The sequence below is a fragment of the Monodelphis domestica genome, chromosome 1, assembly GCF_027887165.1.
Source record: "Monodelphis domestica isolate mMonDom1 chromosome 1, mMonDom1.pri, whole genome shotgun sequence".
Lineage (NCBI taxonomy): Eukaryota > Metazoa > Chordata > Mammalia > Didelphimorphia > Didelphidae > Monodelphis > Monodelphis domestica.
In genome coordinates, this window is record NC_077227.1 from 467,015,018 (window position 1) to 467,037,884 (window position 22,867).

At 36.7% G+C, this 22,867-nt stretch overlaps 1 protein-coding gene across 3 annotated transcripts in view; it reads right to left on the minus strand.

Moving 5' to 3' along the window:
* AK8 (adenylate kinase 8) overlaps positions 1 to 22,867 on the minus strand; it is a 175,311-nt gene that overhangs the window by 120,688 nt on the left and 31,756 nt on the right. For all 3 annotated transcript variants that reach the window (XM_003339637.4, XM_056812628.1, XM_056812629.1), the window contains one exon: positions 20,539 to 20,607. In XM_003339637.4, the coding sequence (XP_003339685.2) occupies positions 20,539 to 20,607 (69 nt within the window). The remainder of the gene's footprint in view (positions 1 to 20,538; positions 20,608 to 22,867) is intronic.

Genomic DNA, 22,867 nt, shown 5'->3' on the forward strand with positions numbered 1-22,867 from the left:
ATTTTGATATCCTCTCCTAGTTCTGTTCTTCTTTCATTATTTCCTTTTAAATCCGTGTTTTGCTTTTAATCAGTCCCCCGAATCCCTACCCTTATTTTATTTCCCTTTCTGCCCACTCCCTTTTTGTTCCCCTCGTATTATTTTTAAGGATCTATCAAATTCCCTCCCTCCTCTCTTTCCCTCCCTTTTTGTGCACCCCACCCCACTCTCTCCCTTGGTTTTTACATTCTTACTTTCCCTGTAGGGTAAAATACAATCAATACTCCAGTGGATCTAGCTGCTCTTCCCTCTCAGAATTTATTCCACTGAGAGTAAGGTTTAAATATGAGCTATTAACACTCTTTCCCTCTCCTTCTTATAATAGTATTCTTCCCCTCTCCTTCCAAAGTACTTCTTTGTGTTGTATAGATTATCCTATTTTTCTTATTCTTTCAAGTTTCTCTTGGTGCCATCTTCTATTCCCCCCACCTTTTCTTTTTTGCATATCATCTTAGACCACTTAGTACCCCAACCTCTACCTATGAATAATTCTAATTACTAGAATAGTGAATACAATTTTTGTGAGTTACAAATAACATTTTTTCCATATAGGAATATGAACAATTTGATCTTATTGAAACCCTTAAAGAAAAAAATTTTTTTTCTTTCCTCTCTCTTTCTTATTTACCTTTTCATGTTTCTCTTGATTTTTGTGTTTGGATATCAAACTTTCCACTTAGTTCTTATCTTTTCTTTACAAATACTCAGAAATCTTCTATTTTGTTGAATGTCCATACTTTCCCCTGGAAATATGTAGTCAGTTTTGATGGGTAGGTGATCCTTGATTGTCGATCCAATTCTCTTGCCTTTCTGAATATTATATTCCAAGCCTTGTGGTCCTTTAGTGTGGAGGCTACCAGATCCTGTGTAATCCTGATTGGTGCTCCTTCATATCTAAATTGTCTCTTTCTTGCTTCTTATAAAATTTTCTCCTTAGCTTGGAATCTCTTGAATTTGGCAATTATATTCCTGGGGGGGGGGGGATTATCTTTTCAGGACTGAATGTAGAGGGTGATCTATGGATTCCTTTGATGTCTATTTTGCACTCTTGTTGAAGAACATCAGGGCAGATTTCTTGGATAATTTCTTGTAGTATGATGTCAAGGTTTCTGTTTGATTTCTGGGTTTTCAGGTAGACCAATGATTCTGAAATTGTCTCTTCTAGATCTGTTTTCAAGGTCATTAATTTCCTCAGTGAGATATTTCTTATTTCCTTCTATTTTGTCACTCTTGACTTTGCTTTATTAATTCTTGCTGTCTTATGAGATCATTAGCTTCTACTTGCCCAATTCTCTTTAAAGACTGGTTTTTCCTCTATAATCTTTTGATTTCCCTTTTTGTTTTGGTCTATCCTGTTTTTCATGTCTTCTGCCTGTTTAATTTTTATCTCCAATTTGCTTATCATTTCATTTGATTTCTAGACTTCTTTCTCAAATTGAGAGTTTCTGTATTTTAAACTGTTATTTTCTTTTTGAACTATTTCCCACTTTCCTTGCCAAATCTCTTCAGCCTTTCTCATAATCTCAGATTTGAACTCTTCAAGAGCTTGTGATCAATTTCCATTTGGGGGGAGGTGGAGGTTTGGATGTATTTATTTGTTTGTTGTATTCTGCTGTCTCCTCTGTAGTCTGGATTTTTTTCTCCATAAAAATTATCCAGGGTGAGTGCTTTTTTCTTGTTCTTTTTGGTGGTTGAAGGTTGTATTTCTTGGGCATTGCTGGCCATTGCTTTGCTGGCTTTTCCTTCCCTTCCAAGCCAGAAGTCTGAGTGAGGAAGGCAGGCTCTCTGTATAGAGCTACAGAGCATTTTTGCCTGAGGCTACTTTTCGAGTCTCCACAGCTTCTAATGTGTGCCACCCCTCTCTGCTCTATCTCCGTGCCCAAGGTCTCTACTCATCAGCCTCCTGGGGTCTCAAGTTTAGCTGCTCTCAGGGGTAAGTCCCTGGTGTTCTTAGTCAACTACAAAGAACATAAAGATTGTGCCTGGCTTGCTCTGATTCTGGCACGTTAATTCTGACTCTGGCACCATAGGTAGGATGTGGGAGGGTTGATCAGATTGTGTTTTGGTGGGGGTTGTTTCACCCTTATGGTGTGGAAATGCCCAAATCCCACCTACCTTCAATTCTGTGCCCTACTATGGAGTCCTTTTGTTCATCTGAACTTTTTGGGGGGGCTTGGGGGGGATTTTTTGTCCTTTTGGGGTAGTCTATATTACTCAGTGGTGAGAAGAATAAGAGTCCTGCTTCTACACTGCAGTCATCTTAACCTGAAAGTCCCCATTGTTTACCTTTAAAACATAAGGTTTGACTGGAAAACGAGGGGATGCCCATCAATTGGGGAATGGCTGAGCAAATTGTGGTATATGTTGGTGATGGAATACTATTGTGCTAAAAGGAATAATAAAGTGGAGGAGTTCCATGGAGACTGGAACAACCTCCAGGAAGTGATGCAGAGCGAGAGGAGCAGAACCAGGAGAACATTGTACACAGAGACTAATACACTGTGGTATAATCGAATATAATGGACTTCTCCATTAGTGGCGGTGTAATGTCCCTGAACAATTTGCAGGGATCTAGGAGAAAAAAACACTATTCATAAGCAAAGGATAAACTATGGGGAGTAGAAACACCGAGGAAAAGCAACTGCCTGAATACAGCAGTTGAGGGGACATGACAGAGGAGAGACTCTAAATGAACACTCTAAAATGCAAATATTATCAACATAGCAATGGGTTCAAATCAAGAAAACATTTAATGCCCAGTGGATTTACACGTCGGCTATGGGGGGTGGGGGGGAGGAAAAGAAAATGATCTATGTCTTTAATGAATAATGCTTGGAAATGATCAAATAAAATATAAAAATTAAAAAAATAAAAAAAACATAAGGTTTGTATTGTATTTATGACCTCAAAACAAAATATAAGTCTTTTGGGCTCTAAGGTGATGTTGAGACCTCAACAATCTCAGTTCTCCATACTAGAAAGAATAAAATCTAGACAACCTCTACCTTCGTCCAACTTCTCCCTTGGTTTTCAGAGGACAGCCACGGTAGAGATTTACAACAACATAGTACATAGTACAACATCCTCACACTGCCATCTGACATGATGGAAGGTAAGATTCAGGTTTAAACATGTTTTGATTTTTAAGAATTTTAATTGTTGTATCATGTTTATGTTAAGAAATGTGAATATTATCTGAAATCAATAAGGGTTTTTTTTTTTTAATTGAGAAGTTAGCACAAAAGTTCAGAGAATTCTAGGAAATTGCTAGTGAGAAAAAATGTTTTGTATGTTACAAATTTTATTTTGTGTACTGAATCTTGTGCATTATTTCATGGTCCCTGTGTTAGAAAAGGAACATATTATCAGAATTTATCTTTTGTTATAAAGAACTTTATGGAGAAAAGTGTATTTTTGGCAATCTCTAGCAAAAAATTAGTTTTCGCTGGTTTCAGGAACCTAACCCCCGATTTCCCAAAAGTTCAATGTATCAATGTTCATGTTTTTGACTTTCAGGTCAGTTTCTAGGAATGTTACCCCTATAAAAGCTGAGGATTGGCATTCCTAAAGGATGAAGTCACTACACTATTCAAGAAGTTTTCAATGGGTCCCCATTGCCTTTGTGATGAAATATAAACTTTTCTATTTGGTTTTTAAAGTTCTTTAAAATCTGGTTCCAGATGTTTTACAGTTACTCCTTTTTGTATGTTCTATATTCACCCACACTATATTCAAGGGTTATATTGTAAGTGTAGTAGTAGGGAGCAGTTAATCAGGGCATCTCTGATCCATTGGTTTCTGCCTAGTCCAGTTAATTAAATTATGGAAATAAGGGGAAGATAAGGTTAAGCGCTAAGAAGAGATTATAGGAGGGGAATCCAAGATGGTGGAGAAGGTAAAACTCATCTGATCTCTCTCCCAAATTTCTCTCCAAAAAAACTATAATATAATGCCTCAAAATGAATTCTGGAGTAGCAGAACCCACAAAAAGACAAGATGAAGCAATTTTTCAGCTCAAAACAACTTAGAAGGCCAGCATGAGGGATCAAGTGCCCCAGGGTGGAGATACAGTACAGCATACCAAAGCATGCCCCACATCTATAATAGGCCTTGGGCTCAGCTATGGCAAAGGATTCCAGAGTTCTTAGCACAAGAAGTAAAGAGGATCAGACAACTTCTAAGGAGATTATAAGAGTCCCTTTGCTGGCTCTGGTTGCAAAATTCTTATTGCATCGCCCATACACAAAACAGACAGTCCAGAAGCATGATATCAGTGCTTGTGGCCACAGGGGAGCAGAGAACACTGGTCACAGTTCCAATGGGGAAAAGAGTGTTTACTGTTACTCACAGACAAGAGTATAGACTGGGAGAGTATTAAACACACTTTTCCTTACAGCATACCATCAGGAAAGAACTGAAAGCAGATAAATCCCCAGGGTTAGATCCAAAAGCAGCTACACAAAGAACCTAAAGCTTGGAACAGTGCTCCATTCAACACAGTTACAGAACCCAACCTTAACAGTTTTTTTTTTTTAAATGAAAATAAAAAAGGCTGGAAAATGAGCAAACAACAGCAAAAAAACAAAAAAACAAAAAACATAGAAAGTTATTTTGGTGACAGGTGTGATATGGAAATCACTTTAAAAGACTGATATATATTAATTTAAAGTTGCCAAGGAATTCAGCTATGTAATTCCTAAATGAAAACTCAAGTCAGCAGTCAACCTTTTTATTGTGTTTTAATTACAAACAGGAGGAAGAAAAGTATTAGAGGGAGAGAGAGAGAGAGGGAAAGGGGAGAGAAGGAAATAGGGCTTAAATACCCACTCTGCTTAAGCTGAGCCAAAGGCCTAAGGCCCTGGATAGCCGAGGCAGAGAAAAGAGATCAGTCCCTATCACTCACGTAACCAAAATGGAGAAACAGTCTCAGGGCTCCTCCACACCAAGCACCAGGCTCCAACAACCACCACCTTCTTCCCTCCACACAGGAAGTACCCAGACTCCTGAGCTGTCCTCTACCTCACTTCCTGTGTCTCCCTGTACCAATGGTGGCTCTAGCTTAACCTAGGACCTCCCAGAGGTCTATCCTTTTTGCACATGTCTGTTGAAGGCCATATTCTCAAATAATTAAATCTTGAGTTTTGCTGCAGCCCTTCCTAAATCTTATTACCCTGAGTAGGGTGGAGATTGTAGTTTCCAAGACCCGATTCTGTTATTCCAAGTATCTCTATTGTTATTGATCAGGAAATAGCTAAATCCCATCTTCTAAAGAATGGTCTGAGTAGGGTTGAGTAGTTTTGAAATTCACACAGGGAAGACCAAAACATAAAACTTAAAAGACAACAAAGCCAATATTGCTTTTTTTTTTTTTTGCTAGCACATGCCAGTGTAGTGTGGGTGTGTACATCCCTGGGTGCTAGACTAAGCAAGATAGGGAAAATCTAAAAATCACAAACATGTGAGCCATACTCTCATTGTGAATTTTAGATTTACTCCACCCTGCTTAGTCTAGAAATCAGGAATGTATACACCCCTACTTAAGGATTAAGTGTTGAGAAGGATGGTCTATGATAGACATGTGCTAGCAAAGTGATAAATAAGAAACAACTGACAGACCCCCTGGGCTGTCCTAAGTCAAGCTTAAGCTACCATTGGTACATGTGAGACACAAGAAGTGATGTAAAAAATGGTCTATATATATTTTGCGGCACTTCCTCTCTCCAGGCTCTTTTCACAGAGAGGTGGCTTTCTCTTTCATGGCAGAGATGTAGCTGGTGACAGCGTGCTGGGCATCTTGGCGTCTTGGCATTTTGGCGTACTTGCAGCTCTTGTTCAGTCTTGGCATGAGCGTGCTAGGTGAGTGAGTTTAGACTGATTCCTTTTTCCTTTACCTTCAAAAGCACTATCCTCTTAGGAGGCCCCTCATCTCAGAGTAGACCTTGTGGCTGGAAGCTGAGCTAGTTTTAATCTTGGAGGAGGCCTCGTGGCTGAAGTCTCTGAACTTCCCTTAGCTTAGGCTAGGCTGGAAAATTCTTATACCTCTTTCTCTCTATTCTTCTTAATTCCTTCCCTCTATATTATTTAAACCACCATAAAATTCCCAAACTGACTTGAGTATTTTTATTGAGATTTGAATTAATCCTTGGTGACCAACTAAATTTATATTCAGTTAAAAAATAACCCTAAATTTACTCCTAACATCATCAGAATTGGATCAATGAGAGATGAATATACACAATCAAATGGGTATAGAAATCTATCTTATCCTACAGGAAAGTAGGAGGGGAAGAGTGTAATAGAAGAGGAATAAGGCTGATAGAAATGAGGGCAAATTGGGGGAAGCAGAAGTCAGAAACTAAATAGGGGGTAAATAGGATGGAGAGAAATATGTAGGAGTCAATGATGCAAAATTCTTTTACAAGCATCTCTAATAAAGGCCTCATTCCTTAAATCCATGGAGAAATGAGTTGAGTATATAAGAATACAAGTCATTCCCCAATAGATAAATGGTCAAAGGATATGAAAAAGCAGCTCTCAAAAAATTAAAACTATAGTAAAGTAAAAAAAAAGTTCTAAATCACTATTAATTGAAGAAATGCAGTTTCTTTTAAAAGTAGGGGTCAGCAAATTACTGCCAGAAAATCAACTCATTTGCCCTTTGTTTTTAAATTTTAAAATACAATAAAATTTTATTTAAAGATGTAAAAACCATTCTTAATTTTCCTGCCCTACAAGGAACAGGTGGCTGGTTGCATTTGGCCCAAAGCCTATAGTTTGCCAGTTTCTGTTTAAAAGAATAAAGGAATTTCAAGCATTCCTAATGAAAAGATCAGATCTAGGTAGAATCTTTAAAATATAAATATAAGAAACCAGAGGAAGGCAGACACATTTGAGCAACTGGAAGGGGCTAAAAGGTAATGAGGAACTTCTTTTCTATTAAATGTGTCTTGTATTTAAGAGATACAGATATCTTAATTTTCTTCAAAGATCTTAAGAGACTTTAAAGAAAAACCAACATGAGAACTAAGTAGAATTTGTTCTGTTTTTTTTTAAGTGTTTTACTAGTTTAAAAAAGAATCAGTAAAAGGGAGGAGAAAAGGTATTCAGTGGAAATCTCTTGGAGATATTCTGATGTGAACAAAAGAAAGTTTAAACATACATTCACGAATAAACACATGCAAGCATATTTTGCGAGATTTTGGCATATAAATACATTAAATTCAAAAGGAAAACAGTCAGGGAAAGGGAAGGAAAGATGAGAATTTAAAAGGGAGGATAGAATCTAAGAGACAACAATCACAAGCAAAACAAATTTTAACTTCAGAAAATAGATCATCAAGGGGAAAACAAAAAGAGAGAAATAAAGTATGAGAACTAATCTTATAGGCTAGTTGGAAAGAAAAAGAGTATAGAGAGAAAATTACTTCAATTATAAATCATAAGTGTTGATTAGATTTCTTTATCTTTCACTACTTCTTTGTAAAGAGTGGGGCAAAGAGCAAAGAAAAGGAAAAACGTATAAAGCATATGATAGAGGAGAATATATAATCAAAATCATGACTATAAATGGAACAAACCTTTTACAAAATTGAGAATTACAGCAGAATTCATTAGAAAGTATAATCCAACAACATATTCTTTAAAAGAAACAATTGAAACATAAAGATTTGCCCAGATTTAAATGAATGGAATGAAGTAAAATTTGTTATGTTTTGTTGTTTTTCTTTAGTCGTTTAAATTATATCTGACTCCTCTTCATGACCCCATTTGGGATTTTCTTGGCAAAGATCCTAGAGTGGTTTGCTCTTTCCTTTTCCAGACCATATTAGAGATGAGGAAGTTGAGGCAAACAGGGCTAAGTGACTTGCCCAGGGTCACACACCTAGTAAGTTTCTAAGGCTGAATTTGAACTCAGGTTTTCCCAATTCTGGGTCTGGTGTTCTATCCACTGCATGACCTAGCTGAACACTGTTATGTTTTAGGTGAACTCAAAGAATGGAGGATGGGAATCAAGATCTCAGATAACGGATAGCTAGGTGGCTCAGTAGATAGACAGGTCTAGAGATGGGAGGCATTAGGTTCAAATTTGGCTTTAGACACTTCTTAGATATATGACTATGGGAAAATCACTTAATCTCAGTTGCCAACCCATTTCTATAGTTCTGTCTTGGAATCAATATTTAATATTAGTTCTAAGACAGAAGATAAGGATTAAAAAAAAAAGATCTCCGACAAGGCAAGAGTGAAAATTTATATGGCTAAAAGAGATGTGAGGAAACTCACATAAAGGCACCATAGAAATGAATTTAAATTAAATTAATTAAAAAACTTAATATGCATGTACTAAGTGGCATAGCATAAGTAAATATGTAAAGCAAAAGTTCATCAAATTACAGGGGGAAATAAATGGAAAAATTATAATAGTTAGGGACCTTAGTGCTTTCCTTTCATATCTATGTTATATATCAAAAAGATAAAGAGGGAAGAAATTAAGACCCTGAACAGAATTTTAGAAAAGTAAGCAGTCTCTAGTAATTATGCAATAAGAATCAAAAGGAATAAGTATATTTCTTTTCAGTTGTGATGACACCTTTACAAAAACTGAATGTGTATTAGAGCATAAAAATCTCATAAACAAATGCACATTCTTCATTTACCATAATACAATAAGAATTATAATCAATAAAGGGCATTTGAAGGATTTAAACAAGTGGTAACTAAATAATTTAATCACAAAGAAAATGTGTCCAAAAAACCAAATGATAGAAATAATAGATTATTTCATTTAAAAATAACAGGACAATATGCCCAAATTTTGATTTGTAGCCAAATTAGTCCTTTGGATAACTTTTTTATCTCTACTTTCCTCAACAAAGAAGATAAAGAATACCTTAATTAATTAAACATAAAGTAGAAAGGCAAAAAAATTTTAAAACCCCAACTCATTCTCAAAATAAAAATTCTGAAAATTTAAAGAAAGAAATAAAATTGAAAAAAGATGAATTGATAAATAAAAGCTTTCTTTAAAATAAAAATAATAAAATAGACAATCTACTCATTAATTTTAAATGATGAAAACTAAGTTGTCAAAATGAAAAAGAGAATTCATGACAGATAAAGATGAAATAAAGAAAATTATCAGTTTACCAAGTTTATAAAAAATTAATCTATAAAGGACTATCCAATGTAGCATGAACAGAGTTGCCATTTCTAGTTCTAGTCAACCACATGGGAACTGAAGAGTCTTTCTGCTTTTGTCATGTGTGATTGAGAGCTAAAGGGCTTAAATTTCAAAATGAAAAAGAGTTGCTTTATTGGCTATCGAGTCAAAAAAGCTGATGATTCAGTGACTGACATCTTGCCTTTTTCCTTTTTCTAACTGTGAATCATGTTAGGAATGTTACAAATGGGGTGGAGAACAAAGAGAGGAAAATCCTAAACTTCAACCCCAACTCCAAGTTCCATGTGACTATGAGCACATGGTATCTAAACTTAAGTACCTCTCTAGATAATCCTGAGCCCAGGATTTTGGCTGACTCTTTTTAGGTTCATTCTTTTCTTATTATAGGCAAATGAGTATGTATGCTGAGATAAACATATTCACATTTGGAGAAGAGTTTAAGAAGTCTCAAGGTTGAATTTAATTAATTGAAATGTGTACCTGAAATCCAGGGTTTGGTTCAATATTAGGAAAATAAGCAATACACAGTGGTACCTTGATACATGAGCACCTTAAGTCATGAGAAAATTTGAGATATGAGCAGCCATGATCGGGGTTTTTTGCTTTAAGTCAAGAGCGGATATTTGAATCAGGATCTTCTGCCACCCTGCACTAGACAGCCTGCTCAATGTTTGGTTTCATAGTAGTTACACAAGGCTGTCTCGATTAGTTCAGTGTATATATGGCCCTGTGAACATCTGTACTGAATTGCTTTTGCTTGATGTTGATGATCTATTTGAGAAGCACAGTGAGGAACTGATAATGGAGGAATTGAAGGAGTTACAGCAGCAGCATATGGAGGTTTTGCAGGAAATTACATAGTCAGGAGAAGCCCAAGGTGGATGAGGTAATCAGTATAAGGGAGATTAAGGAAATGTTGAGGACTTGGGAAAAAATTAAACAGTTTATTGAAAAGATACACCCAGAAAAAGTTGCAACAGGTTGTGAGTTGGAGCTGTGTAATGATACTTGTTTCACACATTATCGAAAGATTCAGAAAGGGATGAAGAAGCAAATTTCTATGGAAAGGTTTTTTGGGGCAAGAACAGAATAATTGCATTTCCATTCATTTAAATGGGGAAATTTGATTTGGCACACAAGCAAATTGAGTTACAAGCTTGGCCATGGAACTAATTAAACTTGTGTGTCAAGGTACCACTGTAGTAACCCTATTAGTAACACAAACAATGGAAATCAAATGATCAGATTACTAGACATAAAAAAGGCTTTTGAAAAAATATAGCACCTACTTGTGTTAAAAATGTTTTTATAATAAAAATGACAATCCTACCCACGCTAATCTACTTTTTCAGTGCCATACCTATCAAACTTCAAAAAAAAATTTTTGTAGAATTAGAAAAAAAATAACAAAGTTCATCTGGAAGAACAAAAGATCAAGAATATCAAGGGAAATAAAGGGAAAAAAAGTAAAAGGATGGGGGCCCCTAGCAGTACCAGATCTTAAACTGTACTATAAAGTGATGATCATCAAAACAATATAGTACTGGCTAAGAGACAGAAGGATGGATCAATGCAATAGAATAGGAGTAAATGACCTCAGTAAGCTAGTGTTCAATAAACCCAAAGATCCCAGCTTTTGGGACAAGAACTCAGTATTTGACAAAAACTGTTGGGAAATTTGGAAGTATGGGGAAAATGAGGTTTAGATCAACATCTTATAGCCTATACCAAGATGAATTAAAAATGGGTAAATGACTTAAATATAGAGTGAAATCATAAATAATTAGGTGAACATAGATTAGTATACCTGTCAGATCTGTAGGAAAGGAAGGAATTTAAGACTAAGCAAGAGGCAGAGAACATTGCAAAATGTAAAATGAATGACTTTGATTATATAAAATTTAAAAGGTTTTGTGCAAACAAAACCAAATGCAACCAAAAATTAGAAGGAAAACAACAAACTGGGAGAACATTTTTATAACAAAATTCTCTGACAAAGGTTTAATTTCCCAAATATGTAAGGAACTAAGCCAAACCTACCAAAAATCAAGCCATTCCCCAATCAACAAATGATCAAGGGACATGAATACGCAGTTTTTATAGGATGAAATCAAAACTATCAATAAGTACATGAAAAAGTGTTCTAAATCCCTACTTATTAGAGAAATACAAATTAAAACAACTTTGAGGTACTACCTCACACCTAGCAGATTGGCCAATATGACAGTAAAGGAAAATGATAAATGTTGGAGGGGATGTGACAAAATTGGGACACTAATACACCGCTGGTGGAGTTGTGAATTGGTCCAACCATTCTGGAGGGCAATTTGGAACTATAAGCAAAGGGCTATAAATTAATATCTACCCTCTGACCTAACCATACTACTGCTGGGTTTGTACCTCAAAGAGATAATGAGGAAAAAGACTTGTACAAAAATATTTATAGCCGAGCTCTTTGTGGTGGCAAAAAAACTGGGAAATGAGGAGATGTCCATCAACTGGGGAATGGCCGAATAAATTGTGGTATATGCTGGTAATGGAATATTATTGTGCTGAAAGAAATAAAGAAATGGAGGAATGCTATGGGAACTGGAACAACCTCCAGGAACTGATGCAGAGTGAAAGGAGCAGAACCAGGAGAACATTGTACACAGAGACTGATACATTATGGTACAATTGAATGTAATGGACTTCTCTACCAGTAGCAATGCAATGACCCAGGACAATTCAGAGGAACTTAGAAGAAAGAACACTATCCAAATCCAGAGAAAGAACTGTGGAACCAGAAATGCATTAGAAAAATAAATGATTGATCATATAGTGCTATAGGGATGTGATTAAGGTTTGATGTTAAAGGATCACTGCAGATATGAATAACATGGGAAATGGGTTTTGAACAATGAATATATGTATAACCCAGTGGAACTGCTTGTTGGTTTTGAGACGGAGGAGGTGGGATCATGTAACCATGGAAAAATATTCTAAATAAAAATTTTAAAAAATGTGTTAAAGCTTAGGAACAATGGACTTTTCCTTAGCACAATAAATAGCAATCTAAAACTCAGAGCTGGCATTACCTGAATTGAAGTACAGTGATCCCTCATCTATCGTGGGAGTTACATTCCAGAGACCTCCACAACAGGGGAAAATCCATGAAGTAACAGCATTATATTTATTTTATTATTTATATCTATTTTAAGGCTTTATGAACCCTTCCCACTCTCTTATATACCTTTTCTACATTCTTATTAACCTATAGTCACTGAGCCAATTAGCACCCAGGATACAGAGCACAGCACTATGGTTGGTCACCTTTAATTCCATCAGCCAATAGTGTGCCATGATAAAGTATAACTCTGTGATACAGAATTAGATATATATTTTTTAAAACTATGATACAGTGAAGCCAGGATAAGTGAACCACAGTAGAGCAAGCAAGAGGGGTGATTGTACTAGAAGCCTGTCCAGTTATATCAAGAATAAAACAAGGATGTCCACTTCATGATTATTTGATATAGTTTTAGAAATGTTAACTATATATTAACTATATAACTATAAGGGGGGCAGCTAGGTAGCTCAGAGGATTGAGAGCCAGGCCTAAAGATGGGATATACTAGGTTCAAATCTGGCCTCAGACACTTCCTAGCTGTATGACCTTGGACAAGTCACTTAACCCACTCCCCCTATACCCCCCATTGCCTAGCCCTTACCACTCTTCTGCCTTGGAACCAATACACAGTATTGATTCCAAGATGGAAGGTAAGGGTTTATTTAAAAAAACAAACTATATAACTATAAGAAGAAATTGAGGTAATGGACATTGGCAAAAAAGGAAATTAAATGATCACTTTTGTAGATGTTATGACAGGTTTACTTAGGGATTCAACTAAAACTAATTGAAATCATTAATTTCCTCATTAAAGCAGCAGGAAAGAAAATAAACCAATAAAACCATTAGACTTTCTGAATGTTATCAACAAAACCAACAGAAAAATAAGGAAATTTCATTCAAAACAACTACAGATTGCCTAAAATATCGGGTAGTCTACCTGCTAAGACATATTCAGGGATTATATGACAGAACTGCAAAACATTTTTTAAAGGCAAAAAGAAAGGGACAGATAGGTGGTTCAGTGGATAAAGAGCCAGGCCTGGAGATGGGAGGTCCTGAGTTCAAATCTGACCTCAGATATTTCCTAGCTGGGTGACCCTTGGTCCCTTAACCCCCATTGCCTAGTCCTTACCACTCTTCTGCCTTGGAACCAATACTTAGTATTGATTCTAAGATGGAAGGTCAGGGTTTAAAAAAAAGACATAAATGTAAGTGGTGTTGATTAAGCCAATCAGTTCCATTCTACTTAAATCAAGATGGTTACCTTAATGAGGAGAGAACAAGGGTCAATCCACCAAACCAACCAACAAAGCAACCATACTTGAGAGTTAGTATGAAATATCTTTGAAGGAAGAAAGGATGCATGGATTGACTAAGGAAACTTTAGAATTGTGCCCTATGAGTCATCTATAAAATAAATAACAGGTTGGAACCCAAGTTATCTGGTACTGGGCAAAGATGCCAATTATAGTGAACTATGAATGAGGAAATCAAGTTCTAGCTAAGCCCTCGTAAGAGGAATTGCTGTGATCTTGTCTTCTCTTCCTCTTCCCCATTGACCAGAGGAGGGCCTAGTCAACTCTGATGGTCTGGAGAAGAAATGTGCAATACATAGCTTGCAAAAGGCAACACAATGAAGTGTTATAAATCAGATTGACATGTAATTGGGAAATATTTAACAAAATAAAGATACAATAGAACAAAGAAGTTATGATTTAGTTTTTAAAGTCAATATTCAGCCCCTTGAGATCATTATATATGGTTTAGTTTAAATTTGACACCAATTGTCTTCAAGACTTCTTATCTTCCCATCAATATCCTAGCTGTATCCCTATAACAGCTTATAGTCATGTCTGCATAGGGGACCAGGAACAGATTAGATGTTGATTCATAGCTCTATAATATATCCTGGGAAGAAGCCATGGCATGCTTAAAGGGAACTTCTGAGGACCTCAGGTTGGGAAGAAAGGGCTTTTCAAAAACTAAGAGCTGTAAGTTACCCCTTTACCATATGTGCTTTCTAACCATGAATCTCATATTCCCTGGAACCTGTATGGACTAGCGTATCACAGTCTTCTAGGGGGAATGTTTTACACCAACTATCCTTACTTCCACTTTAGTAGTTACTCCTTCCTAAAAGCTACTTAAGGGTGGCTAACTAAAATCATTCTCAACTGATAATCATGGCAGGAAGCACATGAGTGGAGAATTTGTGAGCTCTAGAAAAGTCATCCCCAACTTCCTCAGGGATATCCCTAGAGCCCTGAGGAGACATAGCAGCCATGCCCTGAGGAATTGCCTCATTAGAGTGAGTGGGAGTTGGGATAGTTGCTTCAAAACATGCACTACAAAAATAATTGTAGAAATACTCATTAAAATAAAAATAATACTCCCTAAACTAATCTATAGATTTAATGCCATGCCAATCAAATGTTCATAGAATTTATTCAGTGAAGAACTTCACCTGGCTCAAGGGGTGTTTGTGTGTGTGTGTGTGTGTGTGTCTGCCTGTCTCTATGTGTGTGTCTCTGTGTGTGTGTATGTGTGTAAAGTACCAGACCTGGAGTCATAAAGACTTATCTCCGAGGCCAAATCCAGCCTCAGACACTTAATTGCTATATGACTTTGAGCAAATCACTTTACTCTGTTTACCTCAGTTTTCTCTTCTGTAAAATGATCTGGAGAAGGAAATGGCCAACCACTCCAGTATCTTTGCTAAGAAAACCCCAAATGGAGTCACAAAAAGTTGAATAGAACTGAAATGATTGCACAACAACATATATGTGTGTGTGTGTGTGTGTGTGTGTGTGTGTGCATATATGTGTGTATGCATACAGAAGAAAGGGAACTGGCAGTACTATATCCAAGAAATGCATACAAAGCAATAATGAATCATCACAACTATGTGATACTGGTAATAAATTTAAAAGTTGATCAGTGGAATATAGTAGGTACTCAAGACCCAGAAGAAACAATATAGAATAGTATTTGATAAACCTAAAGACACCAAGTACTGGGGTAAGTATTTAGCATTTGACAATAAATATTTCGTGTATCTTTTCCCAACTCCTCTCAGTCTAAATGCTGTTTTTTCTATTAATGATTTCCTATTATCCTATAAACATTTTCTTTATATATATATATATACACACACACACACACACACAAAAGAAAATCATGCAAATCCATATCATTGGCATGATGTCTTTTGCCTCTTTTTGTGTTAATTGTGCTTAACACAGTATCTGGCTAAACGTTTACTGATCGATTGGTTGAATTAATATAAATGTATGGGGACAGCTGGGTGGTTTAGTAGACTGAGAGCCACACCTGGAGATGGGAGGTCCTGGGTTAAATCTGGCCTCCCAGTACTATGAGGCATCCTGAGTACATGAAGACAGATATGTCTGAGGGTGGGGACTGAATGTGCTTGGAGCCATGAGCCTTGCTTCTTACTGGGAGCTTCAGCCCCTTTCCTCTTTTAAAAGCCAGAAGCACTGTCCCCTCTCCCTAATACCTTCAGACCAAAGGAGGGAACACCTAATAGAATGTAACCTCCCTGAAGGCAAGGATTGCTGGTTTTGTCTGTGTTCCAAATACCCAGAATAGTACCTAGTCCTGCTCAGTATTTATTGAATTAAGTAAAATTGATGTGCAAGAAGAATGTATATGGTTGAGCTTCTTAAATTCAGTCTGCATATTGATTGATGAGTTTCAGCACTGAGTGAATCTAGTCCATTTAGGCAAAGTAAACACCACTAGATATTTGGCCTAATGGGCCACATAGCTCTTGCTGATGAAAAAATTTAAAAGTAGCTCAGCTTTAAAGGGCACTGAGAGACTGGAGGCAGACCCAGATAATTTAAGCATAGTGATTTGCAATGCAAAAGTTCAATTCTACTTGGAAAATTTAAAATAAATTATGGATTAAGGCATTCAGCATTTTGTAAAGGAAACTTATTTCCATTTTCAGCAATAAAAGAAAGTGGACACCTCTTAAGAGGCAACAAAGAGATTAATACATAACAAGAAAAGATTGAAGGTCTTTTGAGTAAAATGGTCATTTTATAATACTTTTGGTTGAGGAGGTAAACCACTTTGAGGAGGCCAGAATTCCTGGGGGTGGGGTGAGATAGGGTTAGAATTAAAAGAAAACTTCAATTTCTCTGGGATTCTTTTTTTCCCTTGGGCTTTCTCTAGACAGTTCTATAACTTCTAAATTCTGTCACTTCTGACATAGAAGACCTCATAACATGCCCTAAATATTGCTGCTTTTTATCTGTAATAATTTGATCTAATCACATCCCTTCCCTAAATCTCAGATTCTTCTTCTATAAAATGGTGATAATAACCTTTATCTAATTCACTGAATCATCATGAAGGTCACTGAGGGCCACAGGGTAAATCCCCTCCTTAGCCTCAGAACCTTTGTCAAGTGACGCATCACAAATTGTCAGTCCTGACTGTCAATTGTCAGTCCTTTCAAAGCCAACTTTCTCCAACAGAACATTGACCTACCCTCCTAAGACAGCTGCCAGTATTGAGCTTTACTCCCTCAAATAATACTTGCTACAACACTGCCCAGGTTCTGAGAATGAATCGGTCAACAAAAGTTTATTAATTAATTACTATGTGCAAGGCACCCTGCAAAATGGCAGGATACAAAGACAAAAACCAAAAGAGTATCTTCCTTCAAGGAATTTACATTCTACTAGTGATAACAGTTTGTTGTTCAATCTTGTCTGGCTCTTCATGACCCCATTTGGGGTTTTGGGGAGCAAAGATACTAGAGTGGTTGGTCATTTTCTTTTCCAGTTCATTTTGCAATATCTATACAAACAAGGGGGAAGGGGTGATAATGAGTGGCTTCAAACTGTGCCTGGCACACTGTAGGGACTTAGTAATTCCTCACTGAAGACAGCTAGGTGGCACAGTGAATAGAGGACTGAGCCTGGAGTCAAGAAGATTCAAGAGAAAAATCTTTTGTGTCCCACCATTCAGATGAAACCCCATTCAGAGTTTTCCTGGCAAAAATACTTGAGTGGTTTGTCATTTCCTTCTCCAGCTCATTTTATAGATGAGGAAACTGAGGCAAACTGGGTTATGTGACTAGCCAGAGTCACATAGCTGGTAAGTATCTAAGGCAGAATTTGAACTTGTCTTCCTGACTCCAGGTCCAGCATTTTATCCATTGTACCACCTAGCTACCTTAGACATTGGAGACTTTGAAAATGGTATGGCAGAGAATGGGAATAGGCCAGCATCTTGTCTCATACACCAAGATAAGGTCAACATGCATATCTAAGCATATCTAAACATAAACAGATCTAAACATAAAGAGTTATATCATAAGCAAATTAGGAGAGCATGGAATAGTACCTATCAGATCCATGGATAAGGGAAGAATTTTGGACCAAACAAGAAAGAGAGAACATTATAAGATGTAAAGTGAATAATTTTATTATATTAAATTTAAAAGGTTTTGTACAAACAAAACCAATGCAAGATTAGAAGGAAAGCAGAAAGTTGGGGGAAAATGTTTATAGAAAATATTTCTGATAAAGGTCTCATTTCTCAAATATATAGAAAACAAAGTCAAATTTATAAAAATATATGTCATTCTCCAATTGATAATGGTCAAAGGATATGAATAATCAGTTTTTAATCAAAGCCCTCTGAAGTCATATGAAAAAATGTTCTAAATCACTCTTGATTAGAGAAATGCAAATTAAAACAACTCTGAAATCCCCCTTTATACCTATCAGATTGGTCAATGAGGAAAAAAAAAGGAAAATTATAAATGATGGAAAGGATGTGGAAAATTTGGGACACTAATACACTGTTGGTGGAGTTCTGATCTGACCCAACCATTCTGGAGAGCAAATTGGAAATATGCCCAAAGCATACTAAAACTGTGCATACCCTTTGATCCAGCAATTTCATTCAAGGTCTGTATCCCAAAGAGATCATAAAAAAGGGTGGGGGAAAGGGCCTATTTATAAAAATATATATTTATTGCAGCTTCTTGTGGTTGCAAAGAACTGGGAGTTGAGGAATTGAGAATGGCTGAATAAGTTGTGGTATGTGATTGTGATGGAATACTATTATGCTATAGCAATAAAGAAATGACAAGCAGGAAGATTCCAGAAAAATCTGGACTTACATGAACTGATACAAAGTGAAGTGAACAGAACCAGAAGAACATTGTACACAGTAACAGCAACATTTTTTGATGAATAACTGTGAATGGCCTAATGATAGTGATCCAAGACAATCCCAGAGATTCATGATGAAAAATGTCATTTGCCCTCAAAGATAGAGCCTGAACGCATATTAAAACATACTATATTTCACTTCCTTCTTCTTTTTTTGTATAAGAGCTCTTCTACAAAATGACTAATATGGGAAAATGTTTTACATGGTTACACATGTAAAATCTTTATCAGACTGATTACTATATTGGGGGAAGAAGTAGAGAATAAATGAGGAAGGATGGGAAAGAAGGAGAAATTTTGGAACCCCAAACTTTTTAAATGAATATTAAAAATTATTTTTGTGTGTAATTGGGGAAAATTAAAATATTATTAAAACAGAAAAGGCATATTTCTTACCCATCAGAAACCTAAACTGAATACTCTGAGGTCAGAGACACAGGAGAACAAAGGAGTTTAATATGGCAAGTGGAGATGAGCAGTGACCTTGTCTTTCTGGACCTCAACCCCATGAAGCATGACCCAGATGTGAAAAGAAATGGTCATATGTCCCTTTCAGTGACAGGACACTGAACTTCCATATATACCCTGTCCCAGGCCCTTGTTGCTTTGAGTAGGAAGGGCTAAGTCCTGGGAGCCCAATTCTTGAGTCTTCACCTAATGACTGGTCATATTGGATGGCATGAAGAAATAAGTAGCTGGCAACTCTGTGCTCCTTTGCCCATTCGAAGGAGGACTAGCGAAGGAGAGGCTAAACAAACTGAACTGTGTATTTCATGGGATTGAAAAAGCCCATAGGAGAAGGAACCTAGTATGAGCTATTTATTGCTTTCATTATTGCTATGACAAGAGTAAGACACTGTATATAGACAAACATGTTTTCTGTGGAAACTCCATCATGCCAAGGTCAAGTGACTATGCTATGACACAGAGAAGCAGTAAATTCAGGATAGAGGTGGGGTTTCTAGGATGATGGAGCCTAGGGAATTGATTCTGCATGGGTAAAACCACAACAACTATACTCCTTATATTGACATGCAGTGCCATGGTTACCTAGAGAAAGGCAGAGATGGAGAAATCTGGAAATGGCCAAAGCTGGGCCTTCCTCTGAGAACCATAGGGTTTGATCCTTACTCTTATAGTTCCATTTATAAAACCAGGGGATTATTCCCTGCAATTCTTAGAACTTAAAGCTTCTGTTAAATAAGATCAAGTTAGTTGTTAATTATGGTATCTGTGGTCAAATTTATATCGTTTATCTGAATTATGTTTGTCTAAGCTCTGTTTGGTTTTTGTTCCAAAGGAAAAGGTCTAATGGAGAGGGGAAAAGGGAAACAGAATGGCCCAGGGTAAAAGTTACTACCATGATATAAAAAATCCAGAGATTTATAAAGTCATATAGATCTCCATAAAGAAAAAAAGAAAGAGGGGGCAGCCAAGTGGTTTAGTAGATTGAAAACCAGGCCTAAAGATAGGAGGTCCTGGGTTCAAATATGACCTCAGTCACTTCTTGTTGTGTGACTCTGGATAAGTCATTTAATCCCCATTGCCTAGCCTTTACCACTCTTCTGCCTTATAACAACACAGTATTGATTCTAAGATGGACAGTAATAATTTTTGTTGGTTTTTTTTTTAAGGAAAAAGAAAAGAAAAATGCCAAAACTAACTTCTCTTTTCCACTTCAGCAAAGGTGAAATGCAAATTTAACATTTTGGTTTGTACATAGCTTTTATTTATCTAATTTGACCACCATCTTTCATCTGATTTGCCCATCAACTTTCTAGGTCTGACAAAGGCCATCAGGCTTTAATGATGCCTATGCTATAAGATTAAAATATGCCCACATTCATCCTTTTCTCTAACCTACTAATAATACCCCTTACTCTAGCTATTCTCTTTAGGTTCAAAAAGGGAATCAGACCCAAAGCCCCCTAGTTGATTCTCTTCTCTTTCCAATACTAATGGTGCTCTCAGATTATCTTGTTGATTCTTACCTTTGAGACACACTCATCTTTTGTCAGACGTTCCTGGAGCAATTTCAACAGCAACCAATCAGGAATTACCTAAAGATACCAAATGTACAACAATAAAAAAAGAATATTCTCAGGAAAGGTAAAAAGGAATTTGAATGGGCAAGAGCCCTGGTTAAAGGCAAAGTAAAACATTTAAAAAATTTTAATTCCCCAAATCCCAAGTCAGAGTTAATTCAGCCAGTTTTAAGGGTGACAAACACAGGGAATACAAAACAAAGGAAAATGGAAACGCTCCTCTCTCTCTCTCTCTTTCTTTCTCTCTCTTCTGAAACTGATACACTGAGTTCCAGACAAGTATGAAATCTATAACAATCAAATTAATGCAAAAAGTTGGTGATAGCACCACGGAAATTGTAATGTGCCACATATATGACATAGCTATTGTTGTTATTGTTACTTATAATAATTATTATTTAATTAATTTATTTATGTTTTTAGCATTCCTGGAAATATCTCAGTAAAGAAGGCCTTTTGCCAGCCTCCAAGGATAGTCCAATCCTGATCCAGCCATATGGTGGAGGAAATCATTTATCCTCTAAAGACACTTAGAAAATGGAGTCACTTCCTTTGACTCCTCATTCATCACTCAATAAATAAGCCACTATTAGAAGGGTTGCCATGCTCTAGAATGAAGTTGCTAGCACCTGTTTAGAATCCTAGGAGTTTCCCAGACTGGAGATAACCAATTTTCCTTGGCAATTGTGCTGCCCACACTTGCACTCAGTCCCATGTTTGCTCACAATCTGATCTAAGGGAAGTGGGAAGTCCTTCTCTCTGGAGCTTTCTAAAACTACGTGTGCTTTTCTTCCCTGAACATTCATAATATCATGACATCATATGAATTCTGTTGGAAATGAGAAATGTACTTTGGAGCAAAATGCTTTGTTTCTAATCCTTCATGGCCTTTTCTCAATAATCTGATGATCATTTGGAATGAGCTTTATTCATTTAGCATAGTCTGTCCAAGCTAAATGTCTCTCAGCTTTTCATCAGTGTATATCTTTATTAAAATCTACATTTATGCTGGGCTCACTTGAGAAGGGGGAATTACAGTAAGACTGGGAGCAGTCTTTTTTAAACACTGGGGAAGATTCAGTACACAATAAAAATGTGGGATCTACTGTATCACAATGCCCCACAATAGGACCACTTAGCACCCACACTACAGACCTGGACAGAAACTTGTGTTTAGTTAGCAAGTTAGAGTATCTCTATAAGGAACCTCAAGAGGCCTCATGGAAATAAATTCTGAGAATCTAGAGAATGTGAATTTTTAGGGAGCTGAGACTCAAGGGAGGTGATTAAAGAGGAAGTGAGCTGTATGCCATGGTCTATAAAGTTTGTCTGGATAGAACAACCTATGTGGGCAAAAGATGTAAAATTTCCAAAAATTTTGGAGAGAAACAAAATATGAAAATTTTTATAAAAGGAAACTGAAAGCATATACTTTGCTAGTTTAGGAACATAAAGATATATTATATTAAGGGCATTTAGGTGGTTCAATGAATGGATAGAGAGGCAAGCCTAGAGACAGGAGATCTTAGGTTCAAATCTGCATTCAGATATTTCCTAGCTGTGTGACCCTGGGCAAGTCACTTAACCTCATAGCCTCACTGCTTTAGAATGGATATTTAGTAAGATAGGATTTTTTTAAAGATACATTCTGAATAACTTGGTTTATTTACACATTTTTATTTCATTTAGAGATACAAAGGTTTGGGGAAGAGATTGGGAGGATACAATTTTTTTTTTTTTTTAGATTTGGAAGGAGCAGGTCTTCTCTGCCACATCTCAAATGTGAGATTTCCTTCTGATTTTTTTTCTACTTTCTTTTCTTCCCAACGTTTACATTTCTAATGCGGTTTGGAGTATGGTAAGTGATGGTGAGGGTGGAGAAGTAAAGAGAGAAAGCATATTATTTGAAAACGTTTAATCCCTCTGTGAACATGGAAATCTAGAAATCCCCAGTTTATTTAGTTTGAGGGTAGAAATCAGCTTTGGCACAGTAGGTAGGTAGCCCATCAGTCTTGCAAGCTGAAGGTCCCAGGAGGGTGTGATATATTGGGAAAGGCTTCTGGAGACAAAAGAACTACTTGACTTCGGATGGGGTTTACCTTCCACCTGAAGTGGATGTCTATTGTCTGGTGTAGAGGGACCTTCTCTCGGGGAAACCTCTCCTGTGACAAGGTCAAAATCGGGGTTTCTACCCTCAAACTAAATAAACTGGGGATTTCTAGATTTCCATGAGCTTTATTTAGGGTTCTGGATTTGCTGGCTGCTCAAACCTCTT